Below are 15,438 nucleotides of genomic sequence, written 5' to 3'. Positions count from 1 at the left end.
TCATTCTCTTGCTTAATGTCTGAAATCACATACCCGAGCGTCAAGGTATGCTTGTGTCGAAGTCTGAGTCTTAGCATGGATGAAATCAATGCTGGCATTTTGCCCTTTGCGCTCCGCTTGCGTAGCAAAGATCGATCCATCCTTCGTGCGCGCTTCCGACCGATCCGCTGGACCAAAGGAAAGGATCGCCGTCGAATCGTGTATGCTACTGTATCGCTCATTCATGATTCCTTCCGTGGGGTTTGATATCCGTACTTGCAGCCTCTGCTGTCTCCCACTTCTCCATCGCCATTCTAGTCTCCAAGCGCCATTTTCTAGCCATTTCTTGCGTTGTTGCGCATCACCACCTCGCCGAAGTCCCACACGTCCTTCTTGAGAGGCACGTTCAGATCCTTCGCTAGCTGTGGGAGCTTCCGGCAGTTGAGACAGTCCTCGTAGTTCACATGCTGAGCACTTGGATCGTGCCTAGAGAGCTTCATCTCGAACCTTGTAATGACTTTGAGCCAATTGGTGTCCAACAGGAAGTCGCGCAGGTTGTTGTAGGCGTGATTTTCCGTCAAAGCAGAGCCCTTCTGCGGGCGGTCCACCAGCAGTATGCTCTCGAGTTCGATTTCTTTGATGACGTGACGGTGTAGGAAGAGGAATTGCTCAAATAGCTTCACGTCAACTCCACTAGTCCATTGACTTCCTTCGATTCGAAGCTTCTTGAGCTGAGTGTAGTCTCCGTGGCTAAGGAAACCATCCACAGCTCGTACACCATCGCCGACATTAAGCCAGTCATTATAATAATCATCATCAGAGTCGTCGGCGTAGACGGTGAGCTCTTGCAATTTCTTGGAGTGTGCTGCGATGGCGTACCACCGTTCAGCTGTGACCTTTCGGTCGCGGTTGTAGCCGTGCGCGCAACTGATTGTCAAGCGAGTGACTTGGGCTAGAGACTGCTCCAAAAGGCCGATCTCGAAGGCATCCTGGAATTTGGGGTCACGAATAAGCTGGCCTTTCATGCTATCACCAATTGCTAAATTCGACAGTGGCTTGATCGTATGTAAGACATCCAGAATGATGAAGACAAATGCCATGTACCACCGCTCGCCAAACGAGGTGAAAGCTGCCGACATCAGATTATGCGAGGTCTGGCGATCTGGCGGATCCTCGCGCAGCCAAAGGCTCAATTCTTTGACCAACTTCCCGTTGATTCCTTGAGCCTGAGCACATGTTGAGATCGATACGGAGCTCAGATTTGGTAGTCTTTTCATAGCCTTTGTGAGTTGCTTTCGAAGCGATGTCTCTTTTTCAGCGGTTTGTAGTTGTTTCAGGCTGTCGAAGTCATTGTCTTCATATTCGTGCACAAGATCTTGGTAGATTTCGAAGCTTCTTTGCGACTCCGACCGACTAAGAGCAGGGTGTCTCTTGCGAAAGTCCTCAAGGCTGCGTATCTGGTTGTCCCGCCTACCTTTGTATCCCTTTGCGCAGAAGACCATGGGCAGATATGTTATATTCTCGATGCGCGTCCGAAAGAAGCGGGTCATGGTGATTTTGTCGAAGTTCGCTAGGGAGAGGCTGTTCGGTGACACGTGTACCGTCTTCAGCGCATCGCCGATTAGGTCAACGACAATTTCTTCCTGCGCCTTTGGGAAGACTGTTCGCAACTTCAGTCGGTTCCAGAGGTCAAGATAGCCTGCAATATTCCGCAGCATTTCCAAAGGAAGTGCAGTGAATCTGTCGACTGATTGGTTGTTGGACGCCATATCGGGGCGGGCAGCGATGCAAGAAGCAATAAGAGACTATAAAACTCGGTCGGATATTCGATAGAAGTGAAGGGCGCCAAGTAGTGGCGACGGTTTTTCGCCCCGAGTATTCCAAAGTGCAAATGGTGCTGCAACCTACAGAGTCGAGGCGGATCTGAAGTTGGTAATTTGCAGTCTAACAGCGGCGCCGCGGTGGAACTGGATTTCGAGGAAGGCGGCAGGCAGCTATGGCGCGCAGCGGAACCTTTGCGTTAAGTGATGGGCCTTGACGTTGAACAAGTCTGACATCCGGACGTGTGTTTGAAAATCTTCAAGTAAGTCGAGTGTGGAGCCTTGAAAGCGAAGGACATGCGGGTCGTATGCTTCACTTCGAGACCCTGCAGGTGACAAGCCCGCTAGCGCAGCAGCGTTTGCGGTTCGCGGATCAGAACTCCACAACAATGGAAATAACACAAGTGCCACTATCCTGCCGCAATCGTTGCTTGACCTCACGACCTAGAAATCGTCGATAGGACTCCGCAGACGACTGCTTCGAGGGCCTCAGATACAGCTTGGAAGCCTCAGCCTCATCGCTTGCAGAGATCCAGAGCGCACGAATGGCCTCCTTGGAGTCCACTAAGCCGTGGTAAGGTCCGTCAACAATCTCATTTAGCAAGCCAGAGAGAGTTTCGCAGTCCTCGAACGGCATTCTGACGTTGTTCGATTCGTCGCTACGCATCGACAAGGCGAGTGTGAGTCTGCTCTGCTCGGCTGGCGTTAGCTCGACAACGTCGTTCATTGTCGACATTGCCGGCGCGGCATTGGGATGCACAACCGCATGTGGCGCTCGTTGTGCTACTTCGGAATCTGGAGCCAGATCTGTGTTCGAAGCCTTGCGGTCTGACTGTCGAGCAGATTGCGCGGGCTCCACACGAGAGACTATGCTGGTCAGCTTCTGTTTCTGATTAAGTGTGAAGACGAGCATCTCACCTTGTATCTTTCGCAATGAGCACTGATGTAGATGGCCGACCTGGACACAATTCGAACAAGAACCCCGATCTACATCTTTGTGCTGCACACAAGAGGCATACAGACCACGGCCTTCTCGACATCTTGCACAAGCCTCGTCCTCCGGCAACTTCTCACCGGTCATATGTATCAATGCCGCTGCAACCCCCAGAAGCCAACGACCCTTGAAGACGTGGCCCTGGGGAATGTGGAGCGCCCTCATCTTGAGCGAGTCTCTCTGGGCGTAAATTTGTTGAAGGCTGTCGACAAGTGGGCCATGTTGCAGAGTGCTTTCACCTGGCCTCAAAATGATTTGTTTCTCGAATAGTCCTTCAACCATATTGAGCACACTCGGTCCGTAATCGAAATGGCTATCCGTGGACGTGAAGACCAAGTCGCTCTTTTCCGATTTGTCTGCTCTCACGGGCCGTGAGTTTAGGGTCTGCGATTCTTCGTACTCAAGAACGAGGCGCTTATTTCGAAGGCCTTCTCGACGAATGGGGCTCGCCCTTCTCTTCCTACCCGGAAGCTGCTGTGAGAAGCCCGGCATGCATCTGTGCAGCCTCAGTGTGTCGCGGCCACAGTATTTCTTGTCACAAACTCTGCAAAGTTCGGGGGTAACTCCTGCTTCACGAAGCTTCTGCGCCAACTCTTGATGTCTGGTGGCAAACTCGATGTCGTTGATGCTGAAGTCGCAGTACTGGCACCCGTATCGCCCTTCATATGCCTTTTCTGCAATATCGCTAGTGCATTGCTCATCGCCGCCTTCGACCTCCACTACTCTTGATGTGTTTTCGTCGCTTCCAGGTCTGCAGCGGTGATAACGCGCTGCTGTCTCAGTGCAGTACATGTTGCCACAATCATGACATTCTCCACGACGCTGGCCAGCCCTACGAGCCCTCTTTGCAGCCTCCATGTGACGCTGTACCTTATGACGTTGGAGTCCAACATAGTCACAATCTGGACAACAATGCTGTTCCACCAAATCTTGATCGCTCGAACCGTCCTCAATCAAATCTGTCATATCCGGCTCGGCATCGGAACCTAATCCAGGTCTACCTTCGCAATGGTGTCGAGCCAGCGTTATTTGAGTGCAAAACGATTTGCTACAGTCGCCACAGTGTGAGAGTGGTTGGGGACCACATGCCTTCGCCGTCCATTCCAGATGTCGCTGAACATTGCTAGACCATCGTCCTTTATAGTCACACTTCGGACAGCAATGGTACCCATCGGCGTCCCGCGCAAAAGCGATGTCGGCATTACTCATCAAGGCCATGTCCAGCGGCTCTGCTCTCGTTGAAGGATTTGCCTCATGTCGGAATTCACATTTGTGTTGAGAGAGGGTAGTTGCCGTACAGTAGAAGCTGTCACAGCTGTTACAGCGTACACCTTGGTGACCAGCACGAAACGCCTTTCGAGCCAATTCCATATGGCGCCGAACGATGCTCGGCCGGGGCGCCTTGTAGTCACAATCAGTGCAACAGTAAGCTCCAGCAGCATCTTGCCTAATGATGGCATTATCATCGTCCTCCTTAGTCAGCTCTGGCCAAGTAGCGTCAGCGGCCATCTCTGCCTCAATCATACGATCTTCGAATGCTTGAGTTCCCGGCTCGTCCGCCAATTCTTTCCCATCTTGTCTTTCACAGCGGTGATGTATAAGGGCGCCATCAGTGCAGTACGACTTCCTGCAACTAATGCAGCTCCTTGTTGACTGACCAGATCGGCGGGTTTTCTCGCCTCGCTCCATGTGCCGCGCGACATTGGCCCTCTCTTTGCTGATGTACTCACAATTCCGACAATGATAATACCCATCGGTGCCCCGGTCGATATGTACGTCCTGAGCCTCCGACTCGTTGTCAGCTTGGTCGGCGCACACGGCGCTACTGCTAACAATGACGCCTTCGACATCGCAGAGGTGGAAAGCAAAATCGCGCCCACTGCAGTAAGTTTTTCCGCAGATCTCGCAGCGCTCGGGTAGGCGACCAGTTCTTCGAAGATCTGCGGAAGCGCTTTTATGCTTCTCCAAGTCGGAAGATTGTGTCGCTTGATAGCTACAGTATTGACACCTCAGTCGTTGATCAGCTGTGTTCGGCATGCAAAGATGCTTGGCCAATGCTGTTGGTGTGCAGAATGACATTTCGCATGCGTCACAGAATTGTGGCATCTTCCCAAGCGCTCGTAGCTTCTCTGCAGCCTCGACATGTCGCGCCATATCGGTTGCAAGGTGCGCCGGAGAAGCTTTTCTTCGGCCATAGTCGCAATATGGGCAGCGCGGTCCTCGCCGGATTGAGACCAGCCTAGACTCCTGGTCAATTTCACTCGAAGTCAGACGGCTGTTCTCAGGCTGCGGATCAGGAATGGTCAAATCGGTATGCTCAAACGTTGCCACTGACGAGAGTGGAGAGCTGGCAGAACTCGAGGGTGCATCGTCTCCTTCGTCGTCACTCGAGCTGTCGCCAAGGTCAATCACAATGCTCTTGCGTTGAGCGTGCGCAACGGGAGCGACAGATGGTGCCATTTGAGACTCATTGCGCACCGATTTCGACGGAGGGATGCTGGCAGCCTTTGGAGCGACCGACGGGCTTGCCGGAAAGTGCCGAGCTGTCAAGTGTGGATGGGCTACTCTGAGGATCCTCTCTCGTGCGAGACCAAGGCCAGGCACATAGCCAGAAGGGCCCCAGAATTCGAGCTTCTCGCCGGAGCCGACCGTTCTGAGAATAGTGACGACGTCTTCGTCGCCGAGGCGGAATTTGCAGGTCCAGATCTTGACTCGTCAGCCCAAGCCTGTATGCTACTTTCTCCGCCATACTTACGCCGCGATCAATACGGTCTCCACGGTACGGTACTCGCTGGAGTTGCACTCGGAGCGGAGATGCAAGGCCAGCCTGATTGCCGTTGTAATGGTCGCTACCAGCACAGTAGACGTCTCGAGGTGGGTTCGCCCAGCTGGCGAGGACCTGGATGCTGCCTTGGATGCCGATGTGCTGGTTCAGTAGCTCGCTCCAGGGCAGGTGTCCATCATAGCTGCGGTGTGCTTGCAGGAGGCTGCCTCGCCAGATTCGATGGTCGAGCCATGTCAAGTCGTGGTGAGTGTGGTCTGAGACGAAGGTGTATCTGCTGAAGCATTCGCATGTGCGCACCTCCATTATTGCTTCCGACGACACCACGCACACCACCGTTCAGAGGAACGGTGGAAGTGTGAGAAAGACGCGTGCGCGAACGCGTCCGACCGGCGACGATACCGACCGGTAAACCTTGTCCTGCATCTGCAATCTGTGCTTTTCTCTCCAGCAATTTGAAAAATGTGCAGCATCATGCCAGCATGCAGCTGACACTCCATCCTAGCCGACACGTTGTGATCTATCACTTTCATGAGCTTTGCTACAAACGGACACCGCCGCGATTGCCCCAGTGAAATAATCCATGCATAGCTAGGGGTAAGAAAAGCAGGAAATAGGCACCTTGCGCAGTAGGTTTCTAGCCGCTTAGTATATGCAAGAAGCCGCGAATAGCGCCGTTTTAGCGGCGGAAAGTAAATAACTAGACTAACGGTTAATAAGAGGTTGCGTAGGCAATTTAGTAGCGTTTCTCGATCGACTGCTTAGTAAGCAACGGAGGTACTAAGACGCGCCCGGGGTCTTAGACCTTACTATAATTAGCAGGCAGATAGGATTGCTATTACTATAGTATACTATAGTGGAATACGACTCGGACGGCCTCTTAACTAATAGTAAACTTAATAAAGATATAATCGCTATTTATAGTAGAATAATAGTAATAACTATAGCTATTTTAGCTTCTAAGGTCGACAATCTACTAGATCTAGCTATTCGCTAAGAGGGTAAGACTAAGCGTAAATACTAGTATAGATAGGCTCGTAGTAATAGGCTATATAAGGAGCTACGCGAGTATCTAAGAGATAAGTAATAGTTACTAGAAACGTACCCTAATACTAACTTCGAGGGCAACTTCCGCTTTAGTAAGTAATAAGTAATAGAATTAGCCGAGTTGCTAGATATTAAGTCGATTAAGTTGCTATACCGTATACGTTATAATCTAGTAATAGTATTATATATTATATATAGAAGGCTTAGTAATCTAGGTTATTAACGCAACTTAAGCTAGATCTTTAGTCGTAGTAATAGCTAGATTAGTCGTATATTTAATACCGGCTATACTTAAATAGTAAGGCGTTAGAAGGACAGGTTAGTATAGGACTTTAATAGGTTAAGTAAAGCCTATCTATAGCGAATAGCCGTTACTATTACTAGATTAATCGATATAAAGTACGTCTTCGGTTATATCGATAGTATACTACGGAAGTGCTATAAACCGACTTATAACTAGCGGCTGTTCTATAATAGCTATAAGCACTTCTATAGACTTAAATATTAAGGCATTATCCTACCGGATAGTATAATATTAATCTACGGTCTAGCGCCTAGATCTTATAGCGATACGGCTTTAGTACTCGAGTCCGGCTTTAACGATATCTAGAAGTCCTATTTCGAGCCGCTAGGGTAGCTATAACGATCCTTCGAAGAGCGGGTATTCTTATATAGTAATTAGGCCTATAATATCTTTAATAGTATTATAGGAAGCTAGAAGACGACGAACGGCGAGTTTCGTAATACTAGTAAGGCTATAGCGGCAAAGGAGATAAGTACTATACGCTAGTTAGTCGAATAGGGGTTTACTAAGGTTATTAATAACTTCGAGTTAATAAAGTACTTCTATAGGCTCCGAGTCGAGTTAATACCGATTAGAGCGATATATCTTATAGCTATACTACTTACTAATTGCCTTACTTGTTATTATAGTAATAAGATTAGTCGGTTATATAAGGTAAACCTACCGAGTATACGCGAATATCTCGCTAACCTACTAAAGGACGGAAACTAATACTACTACTACTACTAGTAGCAATAGTATAGGCAACCGAGGGTAATATAACCTATAGTAATATAGGCAGCTATATTTAGTATAATAGGATAACAAGACAGTCGCTTAGGCTAATAATTAGAGCCCTACAATATAGGCATTATAGAAGTGTAACGTAAATAATATACTATACGAGGTTAATGCCCTATCTATAATATAGAAGGAGGCCTCTTATATAGGCTTAAAACTTAGCCTAGGTATATAGGGCCGGTTACTAGCTAATATCCCTCCCTTTCTTCGTATCTAACTAGATACGCTTTACATCGCGCGCTAAAAAACAATTAAACAGTTATATAGCCTTAGGCATCTTAGCTAAGGCTATTTTCTAGAGACTCCGCAATAATACCCTCGGGGTAGTATTATTCCTAGATTCTATTAATATATAGAAACAACTTCCTAAGCAACTAATTTACTATACCAACTTACTATTGCTTTAATACGCTATAATCCTTACTAGTAATAACCTTATTAGCTAGGCGGTTCTCCTAAACTCCTCCGTAGGTATTAAAGCTATTAGTACTAAAGTACTCGGCCTCGAAGTAAGCTTAATTAACGAGGAGGTTAGCAGCCTTATCCTATATAGCCTCTCCCTATACGCGTAGATACTCCTTAAGCTCCTCCTTACTAAACTAGAGGATCTATTTAACTTCGTTCTAAACAACGTAACTTAACTAAGGAATTCTGCCGACTAGGGTATCGGAAATGCAACTAAGGCCTTTAACTAAGATAGCCGTAGGGAAGGCGAATAGCACGAAGGTATTAGAACCTAGAAAGGTAGTTAGATTGCGGTACGCCTTAGCAACCTTAGAGACGGTTAAGTTATCGTAGCCCTTAATCTTAGTACCGTCGATAACGTAAGAGTAGCCTAGGTCGATTAATATACGGTCGCTCTTAGCCTTTAGATTACTATATAGAAGGTATAGCATCTAAATAGAGACTTCGCATTCCTTTAGAGGGTTAAGGATCTACTAAGCTGCCTCGCCTTCGTTAGGCTAGCTATCGAATATATAGTCGAGGTCGTCGGTAGTAAGGTGCTTTTTAGTAAGCTTACTAATCCTACTTAGTAGAACTAGGTTACGGCCTATAAGTTTCTTAACCTAGTTGTCGAAGACCTCTAGTTCGTATATACCCTCGATAACTATTAAATAGGCGGTCTTATCTTTAGATATAAGAGAAACCTTAATACGTAGATAGCTAGCACCCTTACTAGCTACGAGCTTAATTATATCTTACCTAAGACGAGAAGTCTTCTTAGTAGGATAGTTCTTATAACCGCCTTTACCTACCTTAAAGTACTTAGTAGGCTTAGGAACGGAGATAAGCTTATATACGTAATTAGGTCGAAGGGTAACGGCTAAGAGCTATAAGGCAGGATACTAACGGACGATTTAGTTACTTACTCTATAGGTTTAAAGGGCATTACGGCCTTCCTCCTTAGACTAAGGCAGCTTCCGTATATACTAAAAGTATATACGAAACTCCTCCTATATTAGGTTAATAATAAGAGGAAGGTACGCTCTACGAGGCGATTATATCTAACCGAAGACTCGAAGGAAGATAGCATTACTAGTCTAACGGAAGCAGTCGAAGGAGGTGCCTTAGCCGAGAATACTAGCGACTATCTTATACTAGCGATTAGTTAGCGTAAGATCGCGAGTAATAGTACTAGTAGAGTTAAATACGTAGAGTCCTAAGGAGGTCGGGGCGGCAGTAGGACGTCTAGGAAACTAGTTAGTATAATTAGTCTTAAGGGCAGTAAAGGCATCCTAATTAGCAATCTCGCGTCTAATTTTTAATAGGCGGCCGACGAGAACACTCGACTTAGTACTAGCGTAGAGACTATAGACCTTAGCGGCCTTCTTAATATAGTTAGTATATATAGTAAACCGCTCTTTACCTAGCTTACTAAGGTCGTCGAGCTATTAATAGATAGATAGGGCGGTAGGAGCTTTGCCTATATCGGCCTTAGTAACTATATCGATCTTAGTAATAAGGTATATAATAGAGTCGCCCTTGCAAGAACTATAGATATTCTTAGTTAGTAGAATCGGCGAGAGGCCTCTATCCCTACGCTCGCTAAAGGAGCCTTCGGAGGAGATATCTTCTAGTAGTATATCTAGTATATTAATATCCGAGTTACTATAGTTAGTACTATAGTTAGTACTAGAAGGCGCGTTACTAGACTTCTTAGTAGCCTTACGAAGGGCCTAGCGAGCGTGTAGTGCCTTCTAACGCGCTACTTCGGCCTTAGCGCGCTCGTCTTTAACTTCCTAAAGGACCTTATAGTTGCGGGTCGAGCGACGGTCTTAAGCCTATATCTCTATAGCGAGCGTAAGACTAGTAGCTATATCGGCCTCTATTTCTAGGCGAAGAACCTTACGTTTAAGAACATTAACGATAGGAGCCTCTTAACCTTTAATAATAAAGCCTATACTATTAATACGATAGCCCTTTTCTTTTAGTAGATCCTTAGTAGTCTATACGTCGAGATCTACCTTAATAATCGTATCGTTATACTGCTTCTAGTAGGCTATCGTAAAGTCGTTAAGCGTAAAGGATAAGTTAAGTAACTGCTTGCCTACCTTCTTACTAGCGGTAGATATATAATAGATTATAGTATAGAAAAGGTACTTAGCGCCTTAGCGACGGACTTTATACTTATTAACGAACGAAGAGACCTGCTTAGTACGCTCTTATCTACTATAGGCGAAGTTAATAAGGCTCTTAGGAAGACTGCTCGGGCCTCCCTAATATTCGAAGGCCTAATCGAGGGTCTTAAAGCGTAAGCGAATCTAGGTACCGGCCGTCTCGAGGCTATAAACGATAGGAAAGGCTTATTAGATATCTATGTCGTTAAGAACGTCGCGCTTAAAGATGCGCTTACCGATAGACTAACGCAAGTTATTTATACCGTACGCGACTAAGATAGCAGCCTTCTTAATATTCCTATTAATAACGCGTAGTAGGATATAGGCGTTCTAGATCTTCTCTTAAGGGTCTTTAAGGGCGGTAACGATCTAGAAGTAGTGCTCGAGACTAGTTATAGTAGCTAAGGCGCTATCGGATAGGGCTTCGATCGGGACTAGGGCGGCTAGGCTTAGGTTAATAGGGGTAGGTAGGTCGCCGCTACTACTAGCGCCTAGCGGATTTAGGGCGCTAGAAGACATAGTCGACCGAAGCGGTTTAGAAACAGGTTTACAAAACGTGTTCGTTGCTTAATAATAATAATTAAAGGATTTAGATAGAGGGGGGGGTAGTTAGGCGGTAGCGAGTTAGTTAGTAATCGAGTAGAAGAAAGAGCTTAGGAAGCTCGCTTTAAATAGGGTACGAAGGTAACGTAGTCCGTATATACCGCGCTAGTAAAGCAAACGGATAACGGCTATATATAAAAGTAAAGCTATATACGAGACTTCTTTATTATTAGGGCAGGCTAAAGTTTAACAATCGATCTAGCTAATTGCTAGTAGCGATTACGCGCCTTTATTAACCTTTAGCCTTCGTAGACTCTCGCGCGCTCGAAATATAACTAGTTAGTTCGAGTCCCTAGTAGGAATCTGTAGTAGTAAGGCTAGCGAGACTAATAATATCCCCGGGGTAGTATTAGCTTTTCTCTAGAGATACTCGGTAACGAGGAGCAAGTTGCCTAGGCCTAGCGTAGCTAATTCGTCGGTATATTAGCCTATAGTACTACCGTTATAGATATAGTATTACCTTTTATATCGGCAAGCACGTAAAGGCGGTCCGTACGTTTACCTTCTTCCTTCTTCTAAATACTAAGCTTAACAACTGTAAGAAGGGTTATATTAGTAGGTAGATAGGGTAGTAGTAGGTATAAGTAGTATTCGATAAGGATCTAGGAGAAGAGGGAGGAAGGTAGGAGAGTTAGCCTATTACTAAGCGCTAAGCCCTATCTAAGGTATTAAGACCCTAGCTTTACTCGAGCCTAGTTATATACTAATTACGTATAACCTCTTTAGTCCTAATATACGCTTCCCTTCTAAAGGCCGCGCCCTCGTAGCCTTCTATATTCTACTCCCGACCTCTGCTACTAACTTAGCGAGTCTAATAAGCTACTTAGCCCGCGCTAAATTAAACACTTAACTACCTAATTATATAACTATATTAAACCTTACCTCTAATATAACACAATGTTTAACTCTAACTACGCTATCCCTATATATAATAAAGTAATATATAGCTATAAGAATTAAGGACTATCGACTAATTATAATACGAGCGCGCCTTCCCTACTATAATAGGTAGGCGTACGAGGTATTATAGCACTGCCTCCGTTCTAAGTAATGTCGTTCTGAGTTCTTTGCGTCTACTCTAAAAGACCTAGAAATGTCCGCTTCCGAGGGTTTGTCCGCTTCCGAGGGTTATTATTCTTATTATTACGAGGACTATTATTTACTATCGTAGTTTTACTAGCCCTAATTAGTTAGGTTTAGTAGCCTTTAATTGTTAATTAATCTTATTTTTTCAAAAACGCAGTTCGTCTAGTTTCTATAAGTAAAGGCTATTATAAGTATAATAGTTAAGGTTCGCCTCGCTTAAAGAATCGGAAAGATCGAGGAGTAACCTATTATCTGCAAGATCGACCCCGGCTAGCTTAGCTCTATATTTTTGCCCTTAGTTAGTCTATTAGTCGCTTAATCTTTTAACTCGGTTAAAGTTTTAACTAAACCCTTAATATACTTAATCTTTTAACTTAGTTAGTATAGCGCTTCGGGCTCGTAGTATAGGTAAGGTTATGTCTATAGGTATAGTAATAATAGCAAGTAATGTTGACAATAGCGGCGCTAGCCGTCTTAGCGCTAACTTTACCTTGCTTCTAATTTCCTTCTTTAACTAGCAATAACTCGGCAATACCGTTACTAATATAGCCGCGCCGGCCGCGCCGTCCTTAAGTATAAGCGCGACGCCGTCGTTATTATTATTATTACTATTTACGCGTACGCGCGCCGTCCTTGCCGACCGCTTAGGCCTCGAGGCCTTACTAGAATAAAGGAATAAAAGGGGGCGCTAAGAGAAGGGTCTTATAGGGTGCGCTAGTAAAGAGGTAGATTCTATAGTAGTGTAGTTTTATTATCCTTTGTTACTAACAATTGCTTGCCTCTATATAGTTAGCTAATAGCACCCCGGGGGTAGTATTGTTCCTAGGTCTCTCTAGCGGTTCTAGCGACACTATAGGCCCTTAGCCTTCTTCTTGTTCTTTACACTAGTCTAATACTCGTCTAACAACTCGGTTATATCCTTAAAAGAGTCTTTAGCCTCCTACGAGTCCTATTTAGGCGAATAGCCTTACTATCTTAGGAGGTACTCCTTCTTACCTTGCCTAGTCCGATACTTTAGTATACGCTCTATAGACTATAGCTCTTTACTATCGGCTAAGAGTTCTTCTAACTTAGTAAGCGCTTTATCGCCTTCGCGCTAATAGTATAGTTTAAGGAGGGATATACAGAAGGTATCGTAGATAGTATAATAAGGGGGAAGCTACAACTAGTAGGCCTATATAGAGGAGCCTTTAACTTCTCGGATACGGAATAGGCTAATATATCTTAGTACGAGCTTAGGCCTTGTTTTGCTATTAGGTAATAGGTATTTGCGGATGCGGAGGTTCTTCGTACTAAGCATAACTATATTACCTTGTTTAAAGGTTATCGGTATATAGCGCTTATCGTAGTAGGTCTTTTAGTACTCTTAAGCCCTTGTTAGCTTCTTAGCTATCTTAGTATAGATTTCTCGTATCTTCTAGATACGTTCTATTACCGCTAGCGTTTCTAGTACTTAACGCGCTTCCCTTTTCTTACGCTCGGCCTCGAGCGATAGTAGGTCTTATAGTATAGTAGCGTTCTAGCCTATTATAGCTATATAGGGTAAGATCTTAGTTAATAAATATACACTATTGTTATATACGAATTCTATAGGCTATAGGAGGTTAACCTAATCCTCGGGGTTCTTATTAATATAGCTGCGTAGGTACTACTATAAGGTAGCATTCTGCCTCTCTATTTAACCGTTAGTCTATAGATAGAAGGCTATTAATAGCCGATGCTTTAGTCTTAGCTATAGGTATATTTCGCTCTAGTAGTGCGATATTAGTATCGATCTACGATTAGATACTATCCCCTTAGGGGTTCTCTAATAGGTATAGAAGATACTAGTCTATAGCGCCTCTACTATATTAATAGCAGTCTAATCTTTGCGCGCCGGGATATATCGAGCGCCTTTAGTAAATCGATCTACTATAACAAGGATAGTATCGTATACGTCCTTATTGCCCCTACGCTTAGTAGGAGGAAGGCCTATAATAAAATCTATTATAAGCTCTACGAATAGCTTCCTAGGAACAGGAAGTAAAGACAACTCGCTAAATAGCAAGTGCTTTAGTGCTTTAACTCGCTAGTATACTATATAGGTCTATACGTATTCTTTTATATACTATTTACTATTCGGCTAGTAGTATATACGCGATAGTAGCTTATACGACCTCTCTATACTATAGTAACTAGCAAGCTTACTATTATAGTGTCGCTTTAAAAGTTCTTGTCTAATCGATTGTTTAGTAGGGACATAGTATCTGCCCTTAAACTTTAAGTAACCTTTGTCGTCGATCGACTAATTACTCTTACTAGATCGAGTCGTTCGCCTACTTACAAGCCTATTAATACGTTTAATAGCAAAGGCGTCCCTCTACTAAGTACGCAATAGCTTATCTATAAACGATTAACTATCCCTATTTGTAAGGTTATTTAATAGTACCCTTGCTATCGAACGAGGTACGTATTATATATATCTAATAGCACTAGTAGCCGGAACTACTATAACCTCTTCTATAGTGCTATCGCTATAGATAGCAATATCTTTAATCGAGTCGTTATAGCTCGAGCGATCTACGTCCTTTCTAACGCGTACTAGAAGAACGACAACTCCGCTATAGTATTTATTACCGCCGCGGGGTCCGGAAGTCCGCTTATCCTACGCTTACTTATTAATAATACAGGCTATAGCAATCTTATACTATAGGGTTGGAAACAATAAATTAATATACTAAGTCTCGCTATCGTAATTAGGTCGCCTCGATAGGCTATTAGTAGGGTTACTTACGCCTAGCCGATATAATATATTAAAATCGAACCCGGCGAGGTAGACGGCCTATCTAGCCTATCGACCTATAACCCTAGTAACCTTCGTAATTCTACGGAGGTTGTTATAGTCCGTATAGACCTAAATTGTATACTAAGCACTATCGAGATAGTAGCGCTAGTACTTAAAGGCTTCTACGATTACTAAGAGCTCTTACTCGTAGGTCTCGTATCGACGCTCTATATCGATTATCTTCCGTAAAAAGAAGGCAATTAGGTACTAATAATTGTCCTTATCTAATTGCTATAATATAATAGCCGATATAGCGAACTATAAAGCGTTAGTCTTAATACGGATCTACTTGCTTAGTATAAAATAGTACAATAAGGGGACTTTAGTAAAGCGTTTCTTTAAACTATTAAAAGCGGCTTGTATTTTATTAGTCTATTTAAACTCTCTAGACGGGTTGGCCTTAGTTTTAGTAAGCTTAGTTAGGGGCATTATATACCGTAAATAGCCCTTAATAAAGCGACGATAGAAATTAGCGAAGCCGAGGAATAACTGCAGTTCCTTAATTAACGTAGATATAGGCTATTCGGTAATAGTTTTAATCCGATTAGGATTAGCCTTAATATCCTTAGTTAATACGAGGAAGCTAAGGAAGGCTACCTCC

The 15,438-nt window shown here is 44.5% G+C and overlaps 1 protein-coding gene across 1 annotated transcript; it reads right to left on the bottom strand.

Moving 5' to 3' along the window:
* Positions 1-12: 12 nt before the first annotated feature.
* On the bottom strand, positions 13-13,313 carry MYCFIDRAFT_179917 (uncharacterized protein; the record flags this gene model as incomplete). Its single annotated transcript, XM_007933913.1, has 20 exons — positions 13-324; positions 348-410; positions 444-1,784; positions 1,840-1,902; positions 1,929-1,973; positions 2,019-2,178; positions 2,202-2,209; positions 2,236-2,757; positions 2,791-2,799; positions 2,826-2,839; positions 2,874-3,478; positions 3,514-3,566; positions 3,594-3,695; positions 3,718-3,790; positions 3,855-3,906; positions 3,942-5,499; positions 5,531-5,852; positions 5,903-6,101; positions 6,131-6,166; positions 13,307-13,313. 20 exons carry the CDS (start codon positions 13,311-13,313, stop codon positions 13-15), a joined length of 5,544 nt encoding a protein of 1,847 aa, XP_007932104.1.
* Between the last annotated feature and the right edge of the window lie 2,125 nt (positions 13,314-15,438).

This window comes from Pseudocercospora fijiensis, assembly GCF_000340215.1.
Source record: "Pseudocercospora fijiensis CIRAD86 unplaced genomic scaffold MYCFIscaffold_12, whole genome shotgun sequence".
Lineage (NCBI taxonomy): Eukaryota > Fungi > Ascomycota > Dothideomycetes > Mycosphaerellales > Mycosphaerellaceae > Pseudocercospora > Pseudocercospora fijiensis.
Note: the sequence above shows the minus strand (reverse complement) of the source record. Positions and strands in the feature narration are given on the sequence as shown.